The 20,921-nt window shown below is 35.7% G+C and overlaps 2 protein-coding genes across 3 annotated transcripts in view; both read left to right on the top strand.

Moving 5' to 3' along the window:
• The window catches only part of LOC139140125 (lysophospholipid acyltransferase 2-like), a 61,692-nt gene extending 44,394 nt beyond the window's left edge, over positions 1–17,298 (top strand). The window contains exons 1-13 of one of the 2 annotated variants that reach the window (XM_070709163.1): positions 2,554–2,860; positions 5,942–6,036; positions 7,383–7,528; positions 8,092–8,256; positions 8,371–8,426; positions 8,640–8,694; positions 9,348–9,525; positions 10,236–10,326; positions 11,957–12,058; positions 13,471–13,574; positions 14,011–14,208; positions 14,799–14,950; positions 15,375–17,298. In XM_070709163.1, the coding sequence (XP_070565264.1) occupies positions 5,971–6,036; positions 7,383–7,528; positions 8,092–8,256; positions 8,371–8,426; positions 8,640–8,694; positions 9,348–9,525; positions 10,236–10,326; positions 11,957–12,058; positions 13,471–13,574; positions 14,011–14,208; positions 14,799–14,950; positions 15,375–15,543 (1,482 nt within the window). In that variant the 5' untranslated portion in view covers positions 2,554–2,860; positions 5,942–5,970 and the 3' untranslated portion in view covers positions 15,544–17,298. Of the gene's footprint in view, positions 1–2,553; positions 2,861–5,941; positions 6,037–7,382; positions 7,529–8,091; positions 8,257–8,370; positions 8,427–8,639; positions 8,695–9,347; positions 9,526–10,235; positions 10,327–11,956; positions 12,059–13,470; positions 13,575–14,010; positions 14,209–14,798; positions 14,951–15,374 lie in introns of those variants that run through there. The other variant, XM_070709162.1, reaches the window with a different exon arrangement.
• Positions 17,299–19,264: 1,966 nt separating this feature from the next.
• Positions 19,265–20,921, top strand: part of LOC139140129 (lysophospholipid acyltransferase 2-like) — a 50,354-nt gene continuing 48,697 nt past the window's right edge. The window contains exon 1 of the mRNA XM_070709172.1: positions 19,265–19,698. The gene's annotated coding sequence lies outside the window, so the exon portion shown is untranslated. The remainder of the gene's footprint in view (positions 19,699–20,921) is intronic.

Below are 20,921 nucleotides of genomic sequence, written 5' to 3'. Positions count from 1 at the left end.
CTAACATTTCAATTCTATGGGTAGGATTATCTGGTCTAAATAACAGCAGCCGAAAAGTAAGTCTTTGTCAAATGAAAATACATCTTTGTGGAATTCAAGAAAAATACAATTTTCGACTCTACATTCTACCCTCTTTACTTTATCAATATACTTTTTGACGTAAACTGACACACCGCCGCTGGGTCTGCCTCTCCGAGAACTTCGAACGGCTGGGAACGAAAACACATTGTAATTTGACAAAAAATCAAAAACATCATCTTTTACACACAAAGTCTCTGAAAGACAAACAATATAGTATTTCTGACAAAGAGATTTGAAGTCATGATTACCAAAGTTTCTTTTCAGACCACGAATATTCCAAACTAACAGTGAAAGTGAATTTTCACACCTTTGGCCTTGGCCCCTTTCTCATCTAGGTAATTGTGCATTGAATGGAAAGGTATGTTCGGAATCTGACCAGTCTCTTCGTTCAAACTGAAAACGCGTTGCAGTCAGTGCCTTTCACCACCAGTTTATCGTATTGAAGATGGGCTTTCAAATCTTTGTTGGTTTCAAGGAGGGAGCGACGATGACCCCATAGCTTTGAACGGATTGTTCTGACCCTCCTGGAGAAATCTTTACTTATAGAGATATTTGTATTCTTTAGCTTGGAAAGCATTTCGAAGAACTTTTTCTCTATCTTTGAAGCTTCTAAATCTCGCCACGATGGGCTAGCAGTCGCGAACAGGTGGTGCATTCGTCATTCGGTGAACCCGCTCAAATTCCACGTTGTCGGCTATGCCAAGTTGATTTCGAATTACTTGAATTACCTTATCTTCGGAGTCTTCCCAATTTTCATTTGTACGATCTTGGGTTATGCCAAAGAAGACCAGGTTATTTCTTCTACTTCTGTTTTCCAAGTCGTCTTTTTCTTTCTTAATTTCGTTGGTTGACTTTCTCATATCATCCACTGCCGATTTCAACAAGCCAGCTGAATCGTCTCCTTGCATCTCTGAGTCAGCAATGACGCTGGAATTCACTTTCATTTTATCAATCTCAAATTTCAGCTTTTCTAGTTCTGTAATTCTCTCTCCGTCTTCTTGTATTTGCACTTTTATATCGTTGAGATCTTCTTCTACATTATATAGTCTGGACTGAAGAAGCGCAAAGTTATTGTTCATGGTTTTGTGTCGGCGAGAATTGCATCTAATTTTTCGTGTAGATCAGAGATGTCCTCTTTCGTTGCTGTTTCTGTACTTCGAAGTCTTGGGGGACCTGGGTTTCTTTCGACATTACCAGCTACAACAAGAAGTCCAACAAGAAATACCTTGATAGCCAATGACAAACAGCAATTTACAAGTGGAATGCGAAGCGCCGCCATCTTTGGTAGCTTTCGCTGACGTGAAGGGTCGCCACCAGAGAAATGTCCAATTTTTCGTCTGTAACTTTCCAAATCAGTCCCCATCTTGAAAAATCTGTTTCGTTGTTCCTTTAAATGACGTCATGTACAGGTTTGAAGGCTTAGGCATCGGCCTGACCATGAAAATTCGGCTGAAATATCAGAGCGCTAGCACCGTGCATGTCACCGCATGAGTGCTTACGTAACTCCTCTATTTCTCTGTAGCAGCATGTCCAAATTGATTGGATGTGTATAGATGTGTTGAAATTTCAATATTTGTCTTTTTAGGGCAATTTATGCCATTCATGGTCAAAAAATCTGTATTCTCTGAAAGGGCTTGTCCAATTTCTTTGAAATTTGCTACACAAAAACGATTATTCATGCAGATTTATTCAGTATTTGCTATCGAGAAACTTTCAAAGTTCAACCCTTTTGTGTGTTTTTGTGTTGGGATTTGTTGGATAGATGGCATTCTACGTAGTGTATTGTTGAATGTTAAAACATGTGTAGCTGTTGTTTTTTGAGGCTGTTTTTTGAGAAGAAAGAATTGAAAATGCCTTTTTAAAAGCAAAATAATACATAATGACTTGATATGTTCTTTTATCAATATTGACGTGTTTCTACTTAGTCACCCATTCTTGCATTCATCATTGCAATAAAATGCTGTGAAAAAAATGAAACTGATGTGGCCTGCATCTGTTAACCTTGATCTTAAGAGGCAAATACAACTTTCTGTCTTGACAACCATACCATAGTTTCAATGTTTTACTGTGTACCTGCTTGGTTTGTACGCAAGAAACAAGTAGAAAACAGGCTCTATAATTTCATAATTTTCAAGTGATCAGAATACAAAAGTCCTGAAAAGATAAGATAATCACAACTTCCAGTATAAGGGATACAGTCACTCTAAATGTATAAATTAAAATTAAAAATGTGCCGGGAGGATCTACTAAAAATACAGAAAGTTGCTTTCTGTCGGTAAAATCTAAAAAAAATTCAAAATTTTAAAGACTTTTGCAGATTTTTTTTTTACACCTTTGTCTTCTTATTTATTTTTTTTTATTTTGCAAACTAGTTTGAAGATTTTTTTTTTCCTAACTTTCTGCTCTGAAATTTTTTTTTTCTGTTTTTGACCACCCCCCTCCCAAGATCTAATGGTCCATCCCTAACTAGATAGACCTTGACACGTAATCGTGGCGTGTATTTGTTGAATTTTTCACTGACACTATTCCCAGCTTTAATATTTTTGCTTCTCAAATTAATTTTTAACGGTTAACATGATTGTGAATGACACATGACTATATATACAAGTTCATAAACCGTAAATCAGTCAACCTTATACAACGCCATATGAATTCGAACTTGATCGATGCCCTCAACGAGTAAGGTCACCATCGCTTTTATGTGTGCCCCTGTGCGTCTGGGTAGTCCACCCGACATTTGGGTCCTTCACAACACTCAAAGTGACAATCCTGCATTGCGGTAAGAATATTTTACTTCATATGGGGTGATTTGAAGGTTCAACGACAGCGTCGGTCGCACTCGTTACTGAGTTCCGTAAAATATTTTGCTTCGTATGGGGTGAGTTGAAGGTTCAACTGCAGCGTTAGTCGCACTCGTTACTGAGTTCCGTCGCAGGCTAGACGACCTTGGATGTTGTACACCTACTGTTTACTTTAGCTCGATTGTCGCTCTCACTGCCTCGCCAAACGTTGCCTTACATTTTATTTCTTTTGATCGATACTACCTTTCCAGTTCTAAACTCACAACGATCCTTGGTATTTTTTCACATTTTGGTGTTTTAACAGCCTCACACAACTGACACTGTTGTTGAAAAGCTTCTAAGAAAAATAATGGCGTCTGTATATTGTTCAGTGAAATCTCTAGGTTTACACATCGTCTTTTTAATGGCATTGTACAAAAAACTTTGGCTTACCGCCATATGTTGTACCTGGGCTGCAGTCAGACCCTAACATGTACACTTTGAAATATCTTATTTGGCAAAAGCGAATTCGTGGCGGCCATGATGGCCGTCAGACATACTACTTTGGCGCAGTAAGAATTGTAACAACTTTAGCTAGGTTATTGAACCAATCTTTTTGAGATTGGGGATTTGGCCGAGTGGTTTTGTCTGTTGCATTCTCCACAAGGTGATGGGGTACCGTACGTTGTGAGTTCGAGCCCGATTGAATCCATCGTATTTTTAGCTCACGTGTGTAAACACGTGGGCTAATGTCATAGCGATGTCTGTCTGTCTGTCCGTGTCTGTCTGTCTGTCTGTCTGTCTGTCTGTCTGTTTACACGATAACTCAAAAACGCCTGAACGAATTCAAGTCAACTTTGGTAGACACGTACCATATGCTACTTGTAAGAACTGATTAGATTTTGGTTAGTGTTGCTTGCATATTAATGAAGTTATGCAATAGCATTTTTTTCCGTACAATGGTTTATCTACGGAGACAGTAATGACAGTGTAGATATATATCATGAAATACTGCACAAATTTCATGAAACTTTTCACAGATGACAATCTCAGAACATTATCATGATACTGTGAGTGTCATGTCAATTATCTTCTCATTTGCATATTTAATGAACTTTTGTTATAAGTGAGATAACTCTGAAATTCCAGCACCAAACTTGATGATACTTGAATAAATATTGATCTGAAATATATCTAATTATGCTTAGAAGCATTGGGCAGTGTAAAACGGATAATAAATAGCTCATTTGCATATTTTATGAAGTTTTGTAATTAGTCATATAACTCCGATATAACTGCTCCAAATGTGATGAAATCTGCTGCAGATTCTGATCCGACTGATTTCTAAATGTGGTGTAAAGCATTTGGTAGTGTGAAGTTAATTAAGGGTTTATTTGCATGTTTAATGAACTTTGTAATTAGGTATATAACTCTAAAATTACGACACCGAAGTCAGTGAAGTTGGGTACACATATTGTTCTGATAAATATCTAATTGTACTGAGAAGCATTTGGCAGTGTCATGTTAACAAATAGGTCATTTGCATATTTTATGAAGTTTTGTAATTAGTCATATAACTCCAAAATAACTGCACCAAATAAGATGAAATCTGTTGCAGATACTGATCCGACACATATCTAATTGTGGTGTAAAGCATTTAGTTGTGTGCAGTTAATTGAGGGTTCATTTGCATATTTAATAAACTTTGTAATTAGTGATATTACTCCGAAATTACAGCATTAAATTTGATGAAACTTGCTGCAGACGTTGATCTGATAAATATCCAATTGTACTGAGAAGCATTGAGCAGTGTCAAGTTAATAATTAGCTAATTTGCATATTTCATGAAGTTTTATAATCAGTGATTTAACTCCGAAATAACTGCATCAAATGTGATGAAAACTGCTGCAAATACTTATCCGACAGATATCTAACTGTGTTGTAAAGCATTTAGTAGTGTGAAGTTAATTAAGGGTTCATTTGCATATATAATAAACTTTGTAATTAGGTATGTAACTCTGAAATTACGGCACCAAATTTGGTGAAACGTGCTACAGATATTGATTTGATAAATATTTAATTGAGCTATGAAACATTGAACAGTGTCAAGTTAATTTAGGTCTCATTTGCATATTTAATGAACTTAGTAATTAGTGACATTACTCTGAAATTACAGCATTAAATTAATTGAAACGTGCTACAAATGTTGATCTGATGGATATCTAATTGTCCCGTGAAGCATTGAGCAGTGTCAAGTTAATTAACAGCTCATTTGCATATTAAATAAAGTTTTGTAATTAGTGATTAAACTCTGAGAGTACTGTGCGAAGTTGATAAAACCTGCTACATATAGTGATATAACAGATATCTTATTGTTCTGTGAAGCGTACTACTATTAATGAACCTGTTGTAAAACACGTGAGCATATTCAGTTCATATCTGGTTATAATATGCGTTATACAATTGCGTGGTATACAGTCAAAGGTAACTTCAACAAGGGTGTAAACTGTATGAAGAGGCTTCCTTTTATATCTACATTTCTACGTACAACAAGAAATGTAGTTGACAGGGTTGAATACAGATCGTTTTTGACAAATATTTTCGCATAATGCTTTTGTACAACAAGCATTGTTTATTTAACCTAGAATATGCAAAATTGCAATATATGTGTATGTGTGTATGTTTGTGTGTTGTTTAATACTTTTTACTTGTATGAATAGATGAAATAAAGTTTATTCCATCCAAAGACTTCAGTGCAGGGATTTACATTCCATAGTTATTGAAATAATAAAATACAAATGGCAAGCCTTGCCACCATATTGTATTCACATGTATACGCTGTATTGACCAGTTTATGACAGGCATTGAACATGATTGTTTGCGACATGTTCCCGCTTCTTTTTCTTGTACGGCAGAAAATGTTGGTAAAGTTATGGATTTTCTTGTAAAACAGATTGATTCAAAAGTTATGTTAACCAGGGGTTTAAATCTTACATTAATAAGAAGTTACAAAACCGTGCAAAGACTGTAGAACAAAAGCGACCACCGCCCAATTTACTTAAATCGTCATTTATCTGTAGGAAGAAGATCCCATTTAACTATCCTTACAATGGTACCAAGTTTGTGGAATGTAATTTTACGAATCAGCGCATTATTGAAATTGCCAGTTGATAAGGTAAGGTGTAACCAGTGCCCTGACTTTGAAGGTTTAAAAACTAGACAAGCATTAGTCAGATTATGTTTAGAACAAACAAATGGAATATTGGTGCACTCATCTTTAATATATACCTTTGTATTATATATGGTGTGCACACTTCTTTCGAAACAGATGACATCACTACTCAATATTCAATTTTTATAACTATCATGTCTCTCGTTGACCGATTTGAACTTGACGTTTGTTACATTTCTGTTTTGGAAGTTGTCTATCTAACACTTGCCTTCGACTTCTACGAATCATGGTAGCTTTGCAAAAGCGTGTAAAGGACAGTAGTTGTAACTTTGATGATTTGTTTCTCTATTTGTTTTGTATATCAATTTCAAGTTCTTGTTTTACTCCCAAAAGCATGTGAAACGCCCACTGTTTAGCTTGTCAACACAGCGTCTATACGTGCTTTATACACTCAGTCTGTTATTGTTTAGATTTGAATGCTTGTCCGGACCAAACTTTACTTATCGACAATAACAATGCAGTCAGTACGAGTACGGGCTGAGTTAAAAAGATGAATACTGTGTATCTCAACATGCTTTTCTGAGTAGAAAAAATTGTACTTGATATTTAAAATTAAACGGTTAAAAAGTCAACAAAAGTTACAATTACTGCCCCTTTACTCACAATCGCAAGAAAAACCATCTTAGCAGCGTTATGAACCTGTTTAACATACTTTGTAAATAATAATTATGTATGAGCAAATATATTTTGAGCAAAATATATTTCTGTACATTGTTATGTTTTCAAAGTCTAAAGCAAACCAAAAGACCCTTTTGAAGTATTATTAATTTTCGGGGGATATCATATTTATTTAAATATCTTTCAACTCTAGTAGAAGGCCATAAGGTTGTTCGTACAATGCAGCCACTGCCACTAAGATTGAGAAATCGAGGCTGTAATTTCACATATACACTTATGCAAATTTTAAACTCGTTCGAAGACACTACTATCAAGGTTTACAAAGTAGCATAACAAGACTAGCAGGCTATATTCATGATATTAAACAGTGTTACCAAATGGCAGGCTTAATAATATTTTGCTACAGTACCGTATTTTATCGTATATGTGCAAAACGGTTCAGAAATTGACACTCCTACCTTGTGTTCATTGAAGGGCTACAGATACAATGGATATTGTGCATCTTCCACATGTACATATATTGAGAGATTTTCTCGTGTTCTCCGGCCCTAGAATTTTGCAACCGATTACACTTGCTGCCGTTACACTCAATAATTACATAATGTATGGTAACCGATTCGTCTGATTCATGCAGTAACTTTTCTGCATCATTTATGTTTTCACCTTTCCAGGCGACAGTTCCCGTGATTCTAGTACTTGCTATAGTTCTGGCAATACCATACAGAATATTCCTACATCCAAGCCGGGTAGACGCCACAACAAGACATATCGTGGCAATCGGCTTAGGCTTCTACTTCAGCTATTATCTACACTCATGGTAAGTTCGTTCAACCGTTGACAGCTGAAGGAGATGATTGCCACATTTGACTGACTGCAGGTTCACCTTTTATTGTCACCAAAATTTAATTATTCCTATAATAATTGCCCAAGATTTTTTATATATTTACACTGAGAACTTTGATGAAGTGGTTGTTTACTAATTACAGCGTTTTATCATAAGTTATGCTTCCATAAGATGGATACGAACATCATACACACTCAGTTGAATTCTGAATAACTCTCGGGTAGCTCAAAGTCCACATCAGTTGAGTTGAACATGAAAATACGTGTCTGACAAACTGGGCTCAAAATATATTGTTAAGTCAAGCACCCATCGCACAATATGAAGAAGAACATTAGTCATTAAATCAGCCATTTTGCAATAATACATAATTTTATACTTATAAAATTTAAAACTTTCTTCATTTTATGCATAAATGATTGTGTCCTGCTAATTGTTTCGTGCTACACAAAAGTGACAAACTGATTAGGTCCAAGTCGAGTTGTGTTGGTGTGTATGTTAATTATCTATAACCCATTATATTGTGTTGTCTATTACAGGGGTGTAGTCGTTTTACTTATCCAAGCATCATTATGTTATATTCTAATGGTATACTTAAATCCGACGTATATGCCTAAAGTTGTCTTCGCGGTTGCCATGGGAATCCTTACTGTGGTAAATTTTCGAGAATTTCTACATGACCGTCCTGGCGATAGTGTAGTCAGGTTGGTACGCCATGATATCACTATTAGACTAAACACTGTGTGAAATGTCAGTGAATTCGACAAAAGTTGACGTATGGTTACATTCTATAGGTATTTTAATTGTTTGTCTTTCAGAGCTTTGATGATATTCACCGCAAAAATAACAAGCCTTGCATGGAGCATACATGATGGTAAGTCTGGGGTTTCCGTGTATTGCTACCGGGTTATTGTCTTGTTTTGTCGATGGCATACCATGGTACAAAGTATTAAAGGTACTGAGAGTTCGGCATAATTCTCATATAATTTGTCTTTAGGTAAACTTGCATTTATTTATCTAGTAAAAAACTCCAATGTTTGCAGATATATTGACTCTATGTTCTGGTATTTCATTTTAATAATGGTAGGGTTTGCAAGAGATAGAATGAGATATAGTGATTTACAGAGCAAGAAGATTGTCCGGTAAGACTTGTTAATTGTCTTGAAGATTACATTCATTCAATTCAACCAACGTTTAATGAATGTAACTCCAATTTATTAAACAAACACGAGAAAATCCATGCAGGATGCCAAACTGAGACGCCCTTTGGACCTCAATGCCTTCTTGTTACCTCCATACACGCCATCCACGGTCCCTTTTATGGAGGGACCGTATGCTATCACATCAAGTTACGCACCTGTATTGCAGAACTACCTTTTCAATTGCCTGTCGCACGATGGTGGCCCGCCTTCGCTTTCACTTAAAATATTAAAAGATAAAACATTGACAGTGCACTGATCACGACAGAAAGAGTCACAGGATCACAGATACACGCACAACACAATTTTGAACAGTGACCTAATGATTTTCTTACCACTGAATTACCTTTGCATTCACACATTCCATGTTCTGTCGTTTTCATGTCGTGAGCACTACCAATTTAAAAATGCAACGCCATATCATTTTGAACAACTCTCTTGTGGATGGGAGGGACCGTGAAGAGACATAGAGTGAGAGAAAACCGAATTCTACACCTAATGAAGCTTTTACGACATTTGTGCCGTGCTGTGATTACTTACGCTTATTCCAGTGTGGTAAGACGTGTCTGAAAATGTCTTAACTTGCAATTATGTAGGCGAATTCCATCCGTTCTGGAGTATATCAGCTACTTATTCCATTTCCAAGGACTGGCAATAGGTCCATTTTGTTTCTACAAGGACTACATTGATTTCATAGAAGGGAAACATTTAGTGCCGTACAAGATCATAAAAGATGGCAAAGAAGTTTCCATCCACAAAGAACCACCAGTGACTGTGAGTAATAGAGAGTGTACATATTTGTATCAGAAATGCTAGTCAACCACTTGCAAGGGTATTCATACAGTGCTTCAAAATGTGATGTTAATCCTTTTTTACAAGCAAGCAAGCAATATTTTATTTTCATTATGTATTCTTCTGAACGATATCTGATTATTACCTTTTTCCTCAACTCAGTTAATTTTAATGATCTAACATTTGGCATGATAGTTTTAAACTTTATTAGGCATAGTCATGTTACTATAGTCACTTCGAGGTTTGTTTTACATAACAATTGCTAATAAATTTATCAAGAAATCTACCAGAGAAATATATTTAGACTTGCAAACCCAGAACGTACATACAAGCATCGATGGAAGGCTTCACAAAATAATTTGCCATCTGTGTTGAGTTTATCAACTCAGCCTGTACATGTACAGACTACATTGTTATTGTTGACAAGCAATTCTGTGCAGCTGAGGATTCAAGTGTAAACAATGACAGTGAAATTGCCACATATAGACATTGTGTTGACAAGCCAAATAGTTGGTGTTTCAACATGCTTTGAGCATGTTCTTTAGAACAAGAACTTGCGATTGCCATGCGAAAATAAATTAAACATGATGAAAAAATCATCAAAAGTAACAAGCTCGTATTAATAGAAAAGAATAGTCCTGAATTAAGTTATTATAACTTTTGACTAACCCTTTTTAATTTTGCTATTCCAGGCTGTCGTCCTTCAGAAAATAGTAATATCCATCATGATAGTTGCCATATCTGCCCCTCTGACATCAATAATACCTTTAGAAGGCAACATAGGTTGGTAAATGTAATGGAATTTCTTCTGATGCGCAAACACTGAGGGTTAAATGATCATGATGGTATTTTAGCTCACCTTTGGTATATGTATATATACACCAATGAGGTCTTCTTATACAGTAGGTCGGCGGCGTCTTTATATCTGTATATATGTATGTATATATGTTAGTATGTGCCAAAGTATGTCTGTCCACATCAACAACCAGGGATGGAGATGTGATTTGTTCAGATTAACATGTCAGTGTCAAAATTCCAATGAGGTAAAAAGGGAAAATCCAGCAAACTGATAAAACTCCGTAATCACAGGCCAGATTTGGTTGAAACTTGGTGTGCAGGTACTTTATTGTGACTTGAGTCAGATATGTTCAAATTATTGTGAAATTTTCATTTTTGTATTTTTTGGGGAATTTTTCCCAGTTTTGGTCAAAATATCATTTTCTCCCAAAGTTCTTGTTGGTTTGCTTTGAAACTTGATATTCTTGACCCTAGGGCTGTTGGATTTGTTAAATTTGTGGTGGCATTTTCATATTTGTATATTTGATATTTTGGCAATTTTTCGCATTTACGGTCAAAAAACCACTTTCTCTGAAATAACTATTCTGATTGCTTTTGAAGTTGGTATGCATGTACCTAGAGGCAAATTTCATTGAGTGTCATCAAATTGTGGTGAAATTTCCATATTTGTATTCTTTGGGCAATTTTCCCATTTTTGGTCAAAAAAATCATTTTCTCTGAAATCGCTCGTCTAATTACTTTGAAAGTTGGTATGCATGTGTCCAGGGGTAAACTTAATAAAGTATAATCACTCTGGCCTGCCACATCGAACCTAATGTGAGCGATGTGTCATTGACGTTATGTTTAATGTATTGAGGTATGCAGTAATGAGTAAACTTCAACACACTTTAAGGTATAATGCGCCTTAGGGACAGATATTTGGACTCTCAAATTTGTTTAATACCTTTCCGATCTACCACTTGCATGGGCTCATTTTAAAAGTCTTGGCGTAAGAAAAATGTCAACTTTCTTAGTTTATTTTTTTTTAAATCAAAAATGTTTTTGGACTCTCAAATTTGTTTAATACCTTTCCGATCTACCACTTGCATGGGCTCATTTTAAAAGTCTTGGCGTAAGAAAAATGTCAACTTTCTTAGTTTATTTTTTTATAAATCAAAAATGTCATTTTCCCTATAAAGTCATAGCGGCCATTTTGAATTTCAAATATCGGTTAATGTTAGGAAATTTATTTCTCTAGTACCAAAATTTGCACTGTTAACCCTAATTTTTATATCGATTAGGTAGGAGAATGGTTGAAATTTTCACTGGAGAAAGTTGATCAAACGTTCTGGTCTTTCACATTTATGCATGATATCATCTCCATAACGTCATCATTAATCTTCATCCATTTGGTACAAACAAACAGTATATTTGTATTTGTTCTGTGTTAACTCACAAGAATGTGAGTTTTGTTCATCTGCAAATTGTCATACATCTATTGCATTGTATAATTATGTGCCAGAGTATAATTGAATGGTGGCAAAGACTTGAATCAATATGTATTTCTTTTCCCTTCCTACGACTAGTATTCAACACTTTCATTTCTCTGTCAAATTTAAATGCTTTCTTTTTCCAGATGAATCTGTACTGAAATCCCCATTCATTTATCGAATGCTGTATAGCTGGGCATGTCTGTGGTTTGTGATCCATCCAGTATACTTCCTAGTATGGACCCTTGGTAAGAGAAATCTCACTGAATTTTTCAGTCTTTTAGTCTGGTTTAAATCTTGTCGAATGGTTGAAGCAAGATATATGAGCAATGAATTGAAAACTGAAAAGCAGAAGGCTGGAGGTAATTGTAATAATATTGATTAGAATCAAACATTTTATGTTGGCTTCTTGAATAATTAACAATTGTATCCATGATCTGTGATATCTTAACAGCCACATTTAAGTTATGAAGACAGAGACAGTTGTTGAAGATTGGAATCACAAGATTTTGAACTTGTAATAATTGAACCTCCAAAAAACAATTAGTCCAACACCTTCCCTTTTGAATATCAGCACAAACATGTGTCCTCAGTACAGTTCTAAACTCACATCTGTGCCAAGGCACAGATTACACTGTATACAGTGTAACTTGCCATATTATGTTAGTCCTACCTTACTCATATCATTGCACTCAGATCCCCAAATATTTAAAACAAACAGTAGCATTTGTCATCTTGTGAGAATTTTTAAACATATTACATTTAATACCTACAGTGATCGCTATTTGACCTTGCAATTATGTCAGGATCGGGAAATTTGAAAAAAAATGGAGACATTTTGCTGGCCCACTGAACATTCCTAGTGAATGTTTGTCGCACTCATTAGCTGGCACTCATATAATCTTAGCCCTGCGTACGGTGTTCCCGGTATTGTACGGCCCCTCAACACTGGGGTGGGAGGCCGTGAAATGCTAGGAACACTCAGCATCCTACGCAGGGCTAATGTAATCTGAGCTCGCGAGAATTGATCCAAGGCATCGAAAAACTCTGAGTGAGCATATCAGTGTCTTTCACAGTGTAGTAGCATGTCCATTGCTTCTTAAGAACTCTCTACAATCAAGCAGCAAGATAAACCTTAAGACTGCAGCCTTTCAAAATTGGGAAAAGTCGTGAGATATCGGATTCTAAAGATCACACCATCGAATCAATGTCTTCCCTAAATTTCTCTCAATCTGCCCATGATTTCAGGGTCAAATACTGACTGTTGGAGACAAAACAAAATGCGAAAAATAGTTTTGAAAAAACATTGCTGCTTCAAAAATTAGTAAAGCAAATTTTGCAAAAGTTCTACTCATTTCAAAACACTAGTGTAACATATCTGGGAGAGTTTATAACATAGGTACATTATAAACACTTGATGGCTGTGCCATCCCAATATACTCGAAATGTGTACTATGCTATCTAATCCTGAAAGATACTCCATTCCACAAACACTGATTGCACTTTATTTAATTACTCAAAGGTAACCGCAGTTCAGTGTTTATGTCATCGTTTAACAATTGATAGGATAAGATGCTGATCTTTTCTCCTTGTACGTTGTCCTGTTTTATAAAACTCTGGTGAGAAACCGTTTCACTGACTTCGCTCTTTCCTCTAATAGCTGACACGGCCTCCAATGCGTCTGGCTTTGGATTCAATGGTTACGACACACATGGCACACCCAGATGGGACTTACTATCTAACATCAACCTCAAGCCATATTTGGTAAACAATCATTTAAACTTTATTTTTATCTTTGTAAAAAGAAAATAGATGGCATCTAAAAATTTCCGTTATGAGGTATAGTGATTGAAACTTTTTAATGCCCATTTCATTGAGTAATAGCAAACAGTTTGCTTCAGAAATCCATGGGATCGTATAAGAATTTGGCAGTCAAATGGTTGACCTCAACACCCCCATATTCAATGTATACAGGTCCAAAATCACGATGGAAGAATTTATTTTGGCAAAACGGTGATGGTGAAGAGGTGAACTTGAAAGGTGATATCACATCATGTTATATTCACTGCTAAAGCATGTAAGGGCCAGAGTAAAATATTTTTGATATAGAGATTTGTTGATCAGATTTGTGATCAGGAAAACATCTGTTTTATTGAAAAACAAAACAACTGAGAACATAACCTGTTATGTACCATTTCAGCTGTCATCAAATTTGAAACTGTCGATCGATAATTGGCACATGTCAGTCAATCGCTGGCTGAAGTACGTCAGCTATGAACGTCTTCCGTACCAGAAGCAAAGTCTGACCATCCTTCTGTCTCTAGTGTGGCACGGATTCCTTCCCGGCTACATCTGGTTCTACATTGGTGGTGTCACACTCATTTTTACACAGAAGAGGGTAAGTCAATTACTGAACGCTGAAAGTCAGCTCATTTGATTAACTTGAAGAAACATGTGTACATATTACCAGCAAGAAAAGTGAGAGCCAGGTTAATACTGATAGGCTCACCAAGAAAACTATAGTGCCTTTTCAAAGCCTAGAGCTGAAATTCTCACCGGAGAAATTATGTACAGCTCAAATACCTCTTGGCTACAGAGGTGCCACCAAGAAATTTAAGGCACCTCCAAACTGAAAAACTTGAAAATTTTGCTAAAACGTCCGTCCTCGAAACTTTCAATAATTAATTTACCAAATCAGGAGTAAAAATCAGTGGTCCCCAGGCAAACTTTTAAACTACTGACATAAATCGACATTTACCCATATTTACGATTCAAAATTGGCTCTTTTCCTGTGTTAACTGTATGGGGAGAAATTGAATCGTCCATTTCCACAAACTAAGGCAGTGTAAACTTTACTTTATCGAGGAGCTTCAAAATGAGCATCCACAAGCAGTAGACCAGAGAAGTATGGGAAACAATTGAGGATCAGAATATCTTATACCTTAATTTATCCACTGGGCTACATAGATTTATGTACATACATTGCAGGGTCGATATGTCATCCGTCCACACTTCATTACATCAAGACTGATGAAGTTTCTCTATGACCTTGCAACGTGGGCTGGCCACTGGATTATATTATCTTACCTGGTTACCATGTTTCAGTTTCGGGACAATGCGCGTATTGTCAAGTTTGGAAGGTTTGGGGTTTTTTGTCCATCATATTTCATGTTTTGACATGGTTGCTGCAATATACATTATATTAACAATATAAGCAGAACATATTTCGGGATAATCATCAAAGGCTTCCTTATTTATAGAAATTTTTTTTTTTTAAATTGTTCAGACATTTTGTGTCGGAATTTTAATTACGGCCTTATAGGCTGAAATGTTAGTTTGAACTAACCCTTAAAACCAACTTTTTGTTGCCATAAGAGAATTTGTGACATCTGTGTTTGATGATTTTAGGATTTGTTATTGTCTATTTTAGACAATTGATACCAAAGCTTGAGTTCTTTGTGATATTAAGTTACAATCGCAGACATTAACAGAGTTCGAGTAAGTTGCTTCCGGTCAGAAACAGTGCAAGTACTTAACAATGAATCCTTCTCTTCTGACCAACAGAGCCAACTACTTCTGGGGTCAGGTCGTCATGGTTATCTTGATAATACTTTTTCATCTGAAGAAACCACCAAAGAAACTAGACAGTAAAGATGGCAACCAAGATAAAACTTCATTACTTGGCAGTAACCAGGACAACTCACAGAGAAACAAACCCGTTAAAGGAGATTGAAACAACTAATTCTTTTTCTGATAGCATTTTGGTACTACTGCTCACACTCCTGTGGTGAGACAGGTGAAAATGGGCTGAAATTTGTTCACACTTTTTCATATCGTAAAAAATTGTGAATACTATATACTTTTAATGCTATTTTTGTATTTGTTACATATTCCGATTTGAAAATGGGCATTTCATTGCCCCAGCTGTAAAGTGAACTCTTTGAGTGCAGTAATTTTTCCCACCAAAATTTTATTGCAACATTTGACCAATTTTTATTAATTTTTTTCTGGAATTTTTTTATAATTTAGAACATATTGATATGTCACAGTTTGTGATCAAAATTTTGGAAAAAAATCTGAAGAAAAATTGTTTGGGTTATATTTACTATTTTATGATAGCAACAAAGTTGACGTTGGCTTTCAAAGGGTTAACAAAGTGCGTTGGCATTCCCCTTTGACAGTGAGGAGAATTCACATCCCTTTATATGAATGTTTCATTGGCTGTTGCCTGAATTCTAACGTTCACAGAGGGACTTTGCTGACTATTCTTTTCTGACACTGTGTAGAATTCCCATGTGACACAGGAGAGATTTATGCACGACGCACTTTATTGTGAGAGAGGTGCAATTGAAACTGTTGAAATGTCATCTTTTGCATCATGACTATAAACAAGGTTCTCAAATTATGCTGATGAAACTTCCTGGAAGTGAAATATCTTGTTTTTTCAACTCATAATATAAGGTTCTTACACACCAGCAATCTAATTTACAAATGTCAAAGTGGAAATTAGCACTCCAGTGCGAAATTAAAAAAACTAATATGTCAGTCAAAGAAAAGTGAAGAATAGAGTTTTTCATAAAATCGAAGCATGCCAGCTTTGTTGTAAAATCAAAGTAATTATATAAGTTGCTTACAGTTAGCAGGTACTCTTTTACAAAGTTGTCAAGGGATGTGTCTTAAAACTAGATCACTGTTTAGTATTCTGTGCAGGCAGTAATTTTTCCGATGAAGTGCTTCTCCATTAGGGATGAGAGGTAAGGCTGGCACCAAAGATGAAGACAGTTCGTTTGCCGTTCATAGCCGTGATTAGCAGCCATCTGTAGAATCTCAGGGTTTTCTGATCAGGTCTTCCAAACGCTGGCTGAAAGCTGTTTCTTTGGTATAGGACTTTACAAAAATCCAAAAATCGGGGAGTGTTAGTGAAAAAAAATGCAAGTAATGCTTCTTTTGCAAATGAAATGGAGCTGACGAAAACTGTGGAATTCTCACTAAAAATGTATACATGCTCTGTACAGTTAGAAAATCGAATCAAAATCTTGGAACAAAAAAATAATTGAATGCTGTCACTCTGAAACCTCTTTGGATCTAATGTTTTATTCATAATTCAACAACAATGTAGAGGAAACCATAAAGAAATATTTTTATTTCTACTCATCAAATAGCATTTTAGCAAGTAAACAGTATTATAGATTTCTCTGTGCTTTTTGGTACATTACATTGGCAGGATGTATTATCAAAACAATTTTGTGCAGCATCAGAAATTTCAAATTTTTATGAATATTTGGTTCAAATAATCAGAGGAAAAACACTATTGATGCTTTTATACGATATTATATTTGAAACCAGCTCTCAGAGCTTTACTGTTGACAGTCTTTGTCATGGCAAGTTTATTGTATGATAATGAGACATTTTATTGATATGAAGGGCAAGTTTATTTTGTAATAGTGAGGTACTTTACCGATATAAAGTTCATGTATTTTGAAATGTGCATTTTTGTGTTGCCACTTATCAAAATTAATACTGTCAACTATTGCTGGCAGTGAGAAAAATTTACTATATTGTGGCATCCACCAGCCTCATGAATATGGAACAGAACAAAGCATAAATTGACAAGGTTAATGGTCTAATTCAGTTTTAAGTTTATTTGAAAACCTGACTATGCTTAATAAATGTATGTCACATCACATCAATATTATGTAAATTTTGCTTCACATCTGAATTCAGTGACAAAAGAGCCATCGAAATCCTTGATCCATCCCAACACATTTAGTGAAGACTGAAATTATCAGTCAACACAAAACTGTTCCACCTTCTCACAAATCAGCTATTGTGACACCCTCTCTGAAAAAGGACCTTCACTGGATTTTAACATTCTCAAGAACTTTTCATCTCAGAAGCCCCTGAAAAAGTGATTGCCGTGAGACTTAAAGGTATACAGTCACCTGTAATCTAAATATGCCCATATATGGTCAAAGGAGCGTTCCTTGGTATTCAAAATGCCCATTTGGGGGCGCTGTTTTTAAAAAGCGGCCACCCGCTTAAATCAGTGATTGGTTCGATTTTCTCTTCCCATGGCAACTGTAGCAAAATTCGAACAGGTGACAGTATACCTTTAACGAATTTTTCGTCAATAATTTGCTTGTCCAACCTCTACACTCCGCATATAGACAATTTGAACCTAGTATATGTGACTGTGCATATATATATATATATATGTGTGTGTGTGTGTGTGAGTGTGTGTGTGTGTGTGTGTGTGTGTGTTTTATATTTTAACTTTATGAATTAATAGAATGATGTCTATTGCATCTCCCGCCCCATTCCAAGGAGTTACATTCGATAGTTATTGAAGTAAATTGAGAGAAGAGCTGTACCATAATAAAAGGAGATGGGAAAATACATAAACTTTCCGTTTAACTTTCAGTAAGACGACAAATAAATGATATATGCAACTGAGTTGACGGATTCACAAATTAAAGCAAGCTTATATTTTCCTTTAGCTGAAGACCTCAATAATCATCAAAACTAGCAAATATTTTGATCGGTATAATCTTCCTTTTGATGTATGAAGTTCGTTTAAAGCAGGCCATTCTAAAAGACAGAAATTGTCTTCGACTTTATTCAAATTACAAACGGTAAAGTCCTCTCTGTGCGAGCAAAGGTTTCATGCCTACATTCCTCTACGTTCAGTTGAAGACTAGGGCAAAATGAAATATGCGTTATTTGACGAACTTTAAAACCGAGATACAAAACTAGGTACTTACCTTGATCTAGACCTAAAATTTACGGAAAGCTAAAATCAGTATGTGCAATCTGTAGAAATGTGCTTGTTATCATCTTCATCAACAAAGGATTGAATTTATGATCATTTTGAAATACATTTTCGCATGATATTGCAGTTACGATTATTCTTTCTTTGAATTAGAGTACATAGATAAGCAAAATATATTTATTTTGGAATCTTTAGACCAATACTGTAAGTGTAAAATATTCTATGACGGACAACTGTATAAAGAATATGTATGTTTCTATCCACTAGTTGATTTTCCATGTCTACATCATTAAACCAATATGGTTCATATACCACGAGCTATGGTATTTGACGCATATTTTTGCGTTACCTGGCGTCGTACGCAACAGTAGCTATTATTCATTTGCGTTTAGCTTGAGCGTGATGAATCACAAGGGATAATAAGAATGGCCGTTTGGAAGGAATATGCACTATAGTCCCTCTTCAATATACCGTATTTCCAACAAAGACATGTAAATATAATCCACTGTCTGTCCTCCCTGTATCGAACATGTATTTTCATTGCCGTCCTTGATAACTTGAACGCTCACTGCTATTAAATCCCAATCAAAGAATTTAATCATCAAACGACAAACTAATGAAGTGAAAATGTCTACATCATTTGAATGCCGAAACAAAACCTTAAGAACTGCCAACCAGCCTTCTATGCTAGGTAACCGACTGGGAGCATCGTTATTCGCGAACAACATAATTGGCACCAATTCGGTTGATATCTGTAGCACAGATGTTACAGGCCATTGTTCTATGGCCTCGAGTCTTTGTGCATTTTAACTAGATAGACCTTGACACGTAATCGTGGCATGTATTTGTTGAATTTTCCACTAGCATTATTCCCAACTTTAATGTTTTTTCTTCTCAGATGAATTTTAACGGTTAACATGAGTGTGAATGACGCATGACCATATATGCAAGTTCATAAACCGTAAATCAGTAAACCAAATACAACACCATATGAATTCAACCTTGACCGATCACTCAATGTGTAAGGTCACTATCGCTTTTATGTGTGCTCCTGCGTCTGGGTAGTCCATCCGACATTTGGGTTCTTCACAACACCCAGAGTGAAAATCCTGAATTGCGGTAAGAATATTTTACTTCGTATGGGGTGATTTTAAGGTTCAACGACAACGTTAGTCGCACTCGTTACTGAGTTCATTCGCAGGCTAGATGACCTTGGATGTTGTACCCTCACTGTTACTTTGGCTCGATTGTCGATCTCACAGCCTCGCCAAACGTAGACTTATATTTTATTTCTTTCGATCGATTCTACCTTTCAAGGTCTAAACTCACAGTGATCCTTGTTATATTTTACATTTTGGTGTCTTAACAGCTTCACACAACTGACACTTGTTGGAAAGCTTCTGAGAAAAATAATGGCGTCTGTATATTGTTCAATGAAATCTTTAGGTTTACACATCGTCTTTTCAATAGCATTGTACAGTAAAACATTGGCTCGCCGCCAAATGTTGTACGTGAGCTGACATGGGCTGCACTTAGACCCTAATATGTACACTTTGAAATATCTTATTTGGAAAAAGCGAATTCGTGGCGGCCATAGTGAACTCTGTAGTAAAGATGGCCATATTACCTTATATATTTGCATGGTACACAGACAAAGGTAACCTCAACAAGGGTGTAAACTGTATGAAGAGGCTTCTTTTTAAATCTACAGCTTTACGTACAACAAGAAATGTAGTTGACAGGGTTGAATACAGATCGTTTTTGACCAATATTTTCGCATAATGCTGTTGTACAACAATTGTTGTTTACTTAACCTAGAATATATAAATTTGCAGTATATGTGTGTGTATGTGTTGTTTAATACTTTTTACTTGTATGAATAGATGAAATGAAGTTTATTCCATCCAAAGTCCTCATTGCAAGGATTAATATTCCATAGTTATTGAAGTAAATTGAGAGAAAAGTTACATTCTAATAAAAGGATATGGAAAAATTCATAAACCTTCCGTTTAAATTTCAGTATATGAATTTCACAGTAACATGACCAATTAATGCTATACCTAGCTGAGCTGCTACCTGAGATATCCTATTTAGGGCCTAAAAATTATTTACGCAGACTTTATAAAGTTTTCATGGAAGAATTTCGGGCGACGTTTATAAGGAAGCGGTTTGGGGAAGGATAATTGCATATAAAATTAACAACCTTTACTGAAATAATCTAGGCAAGGGTACTTTCACTGCAAAGATTCTCATCCAATACTTTCTTTGCCATATTGTTGAATGTCGACAAAAAAAGTGTACATACCAATTATTTATTACTAACATATCATAAAAACGAGTGT

Source organism: Ptychodera flava, chromosome 9 (assembly GCF_041260155.1).
Source record: "Ptychodera flava strain L36383 chromosome 9, AS_Pfla_20210202, whole genome shotgun sequence".
NCBI lineage: Eukaryota > Metazoa > Hemichordata > Enteropneusta > Ptychoderidae > Ptychodera > Ptychodera flava.
This window is presented reverse-complemented; position numbering and strand designations above follow the sequence as displayed.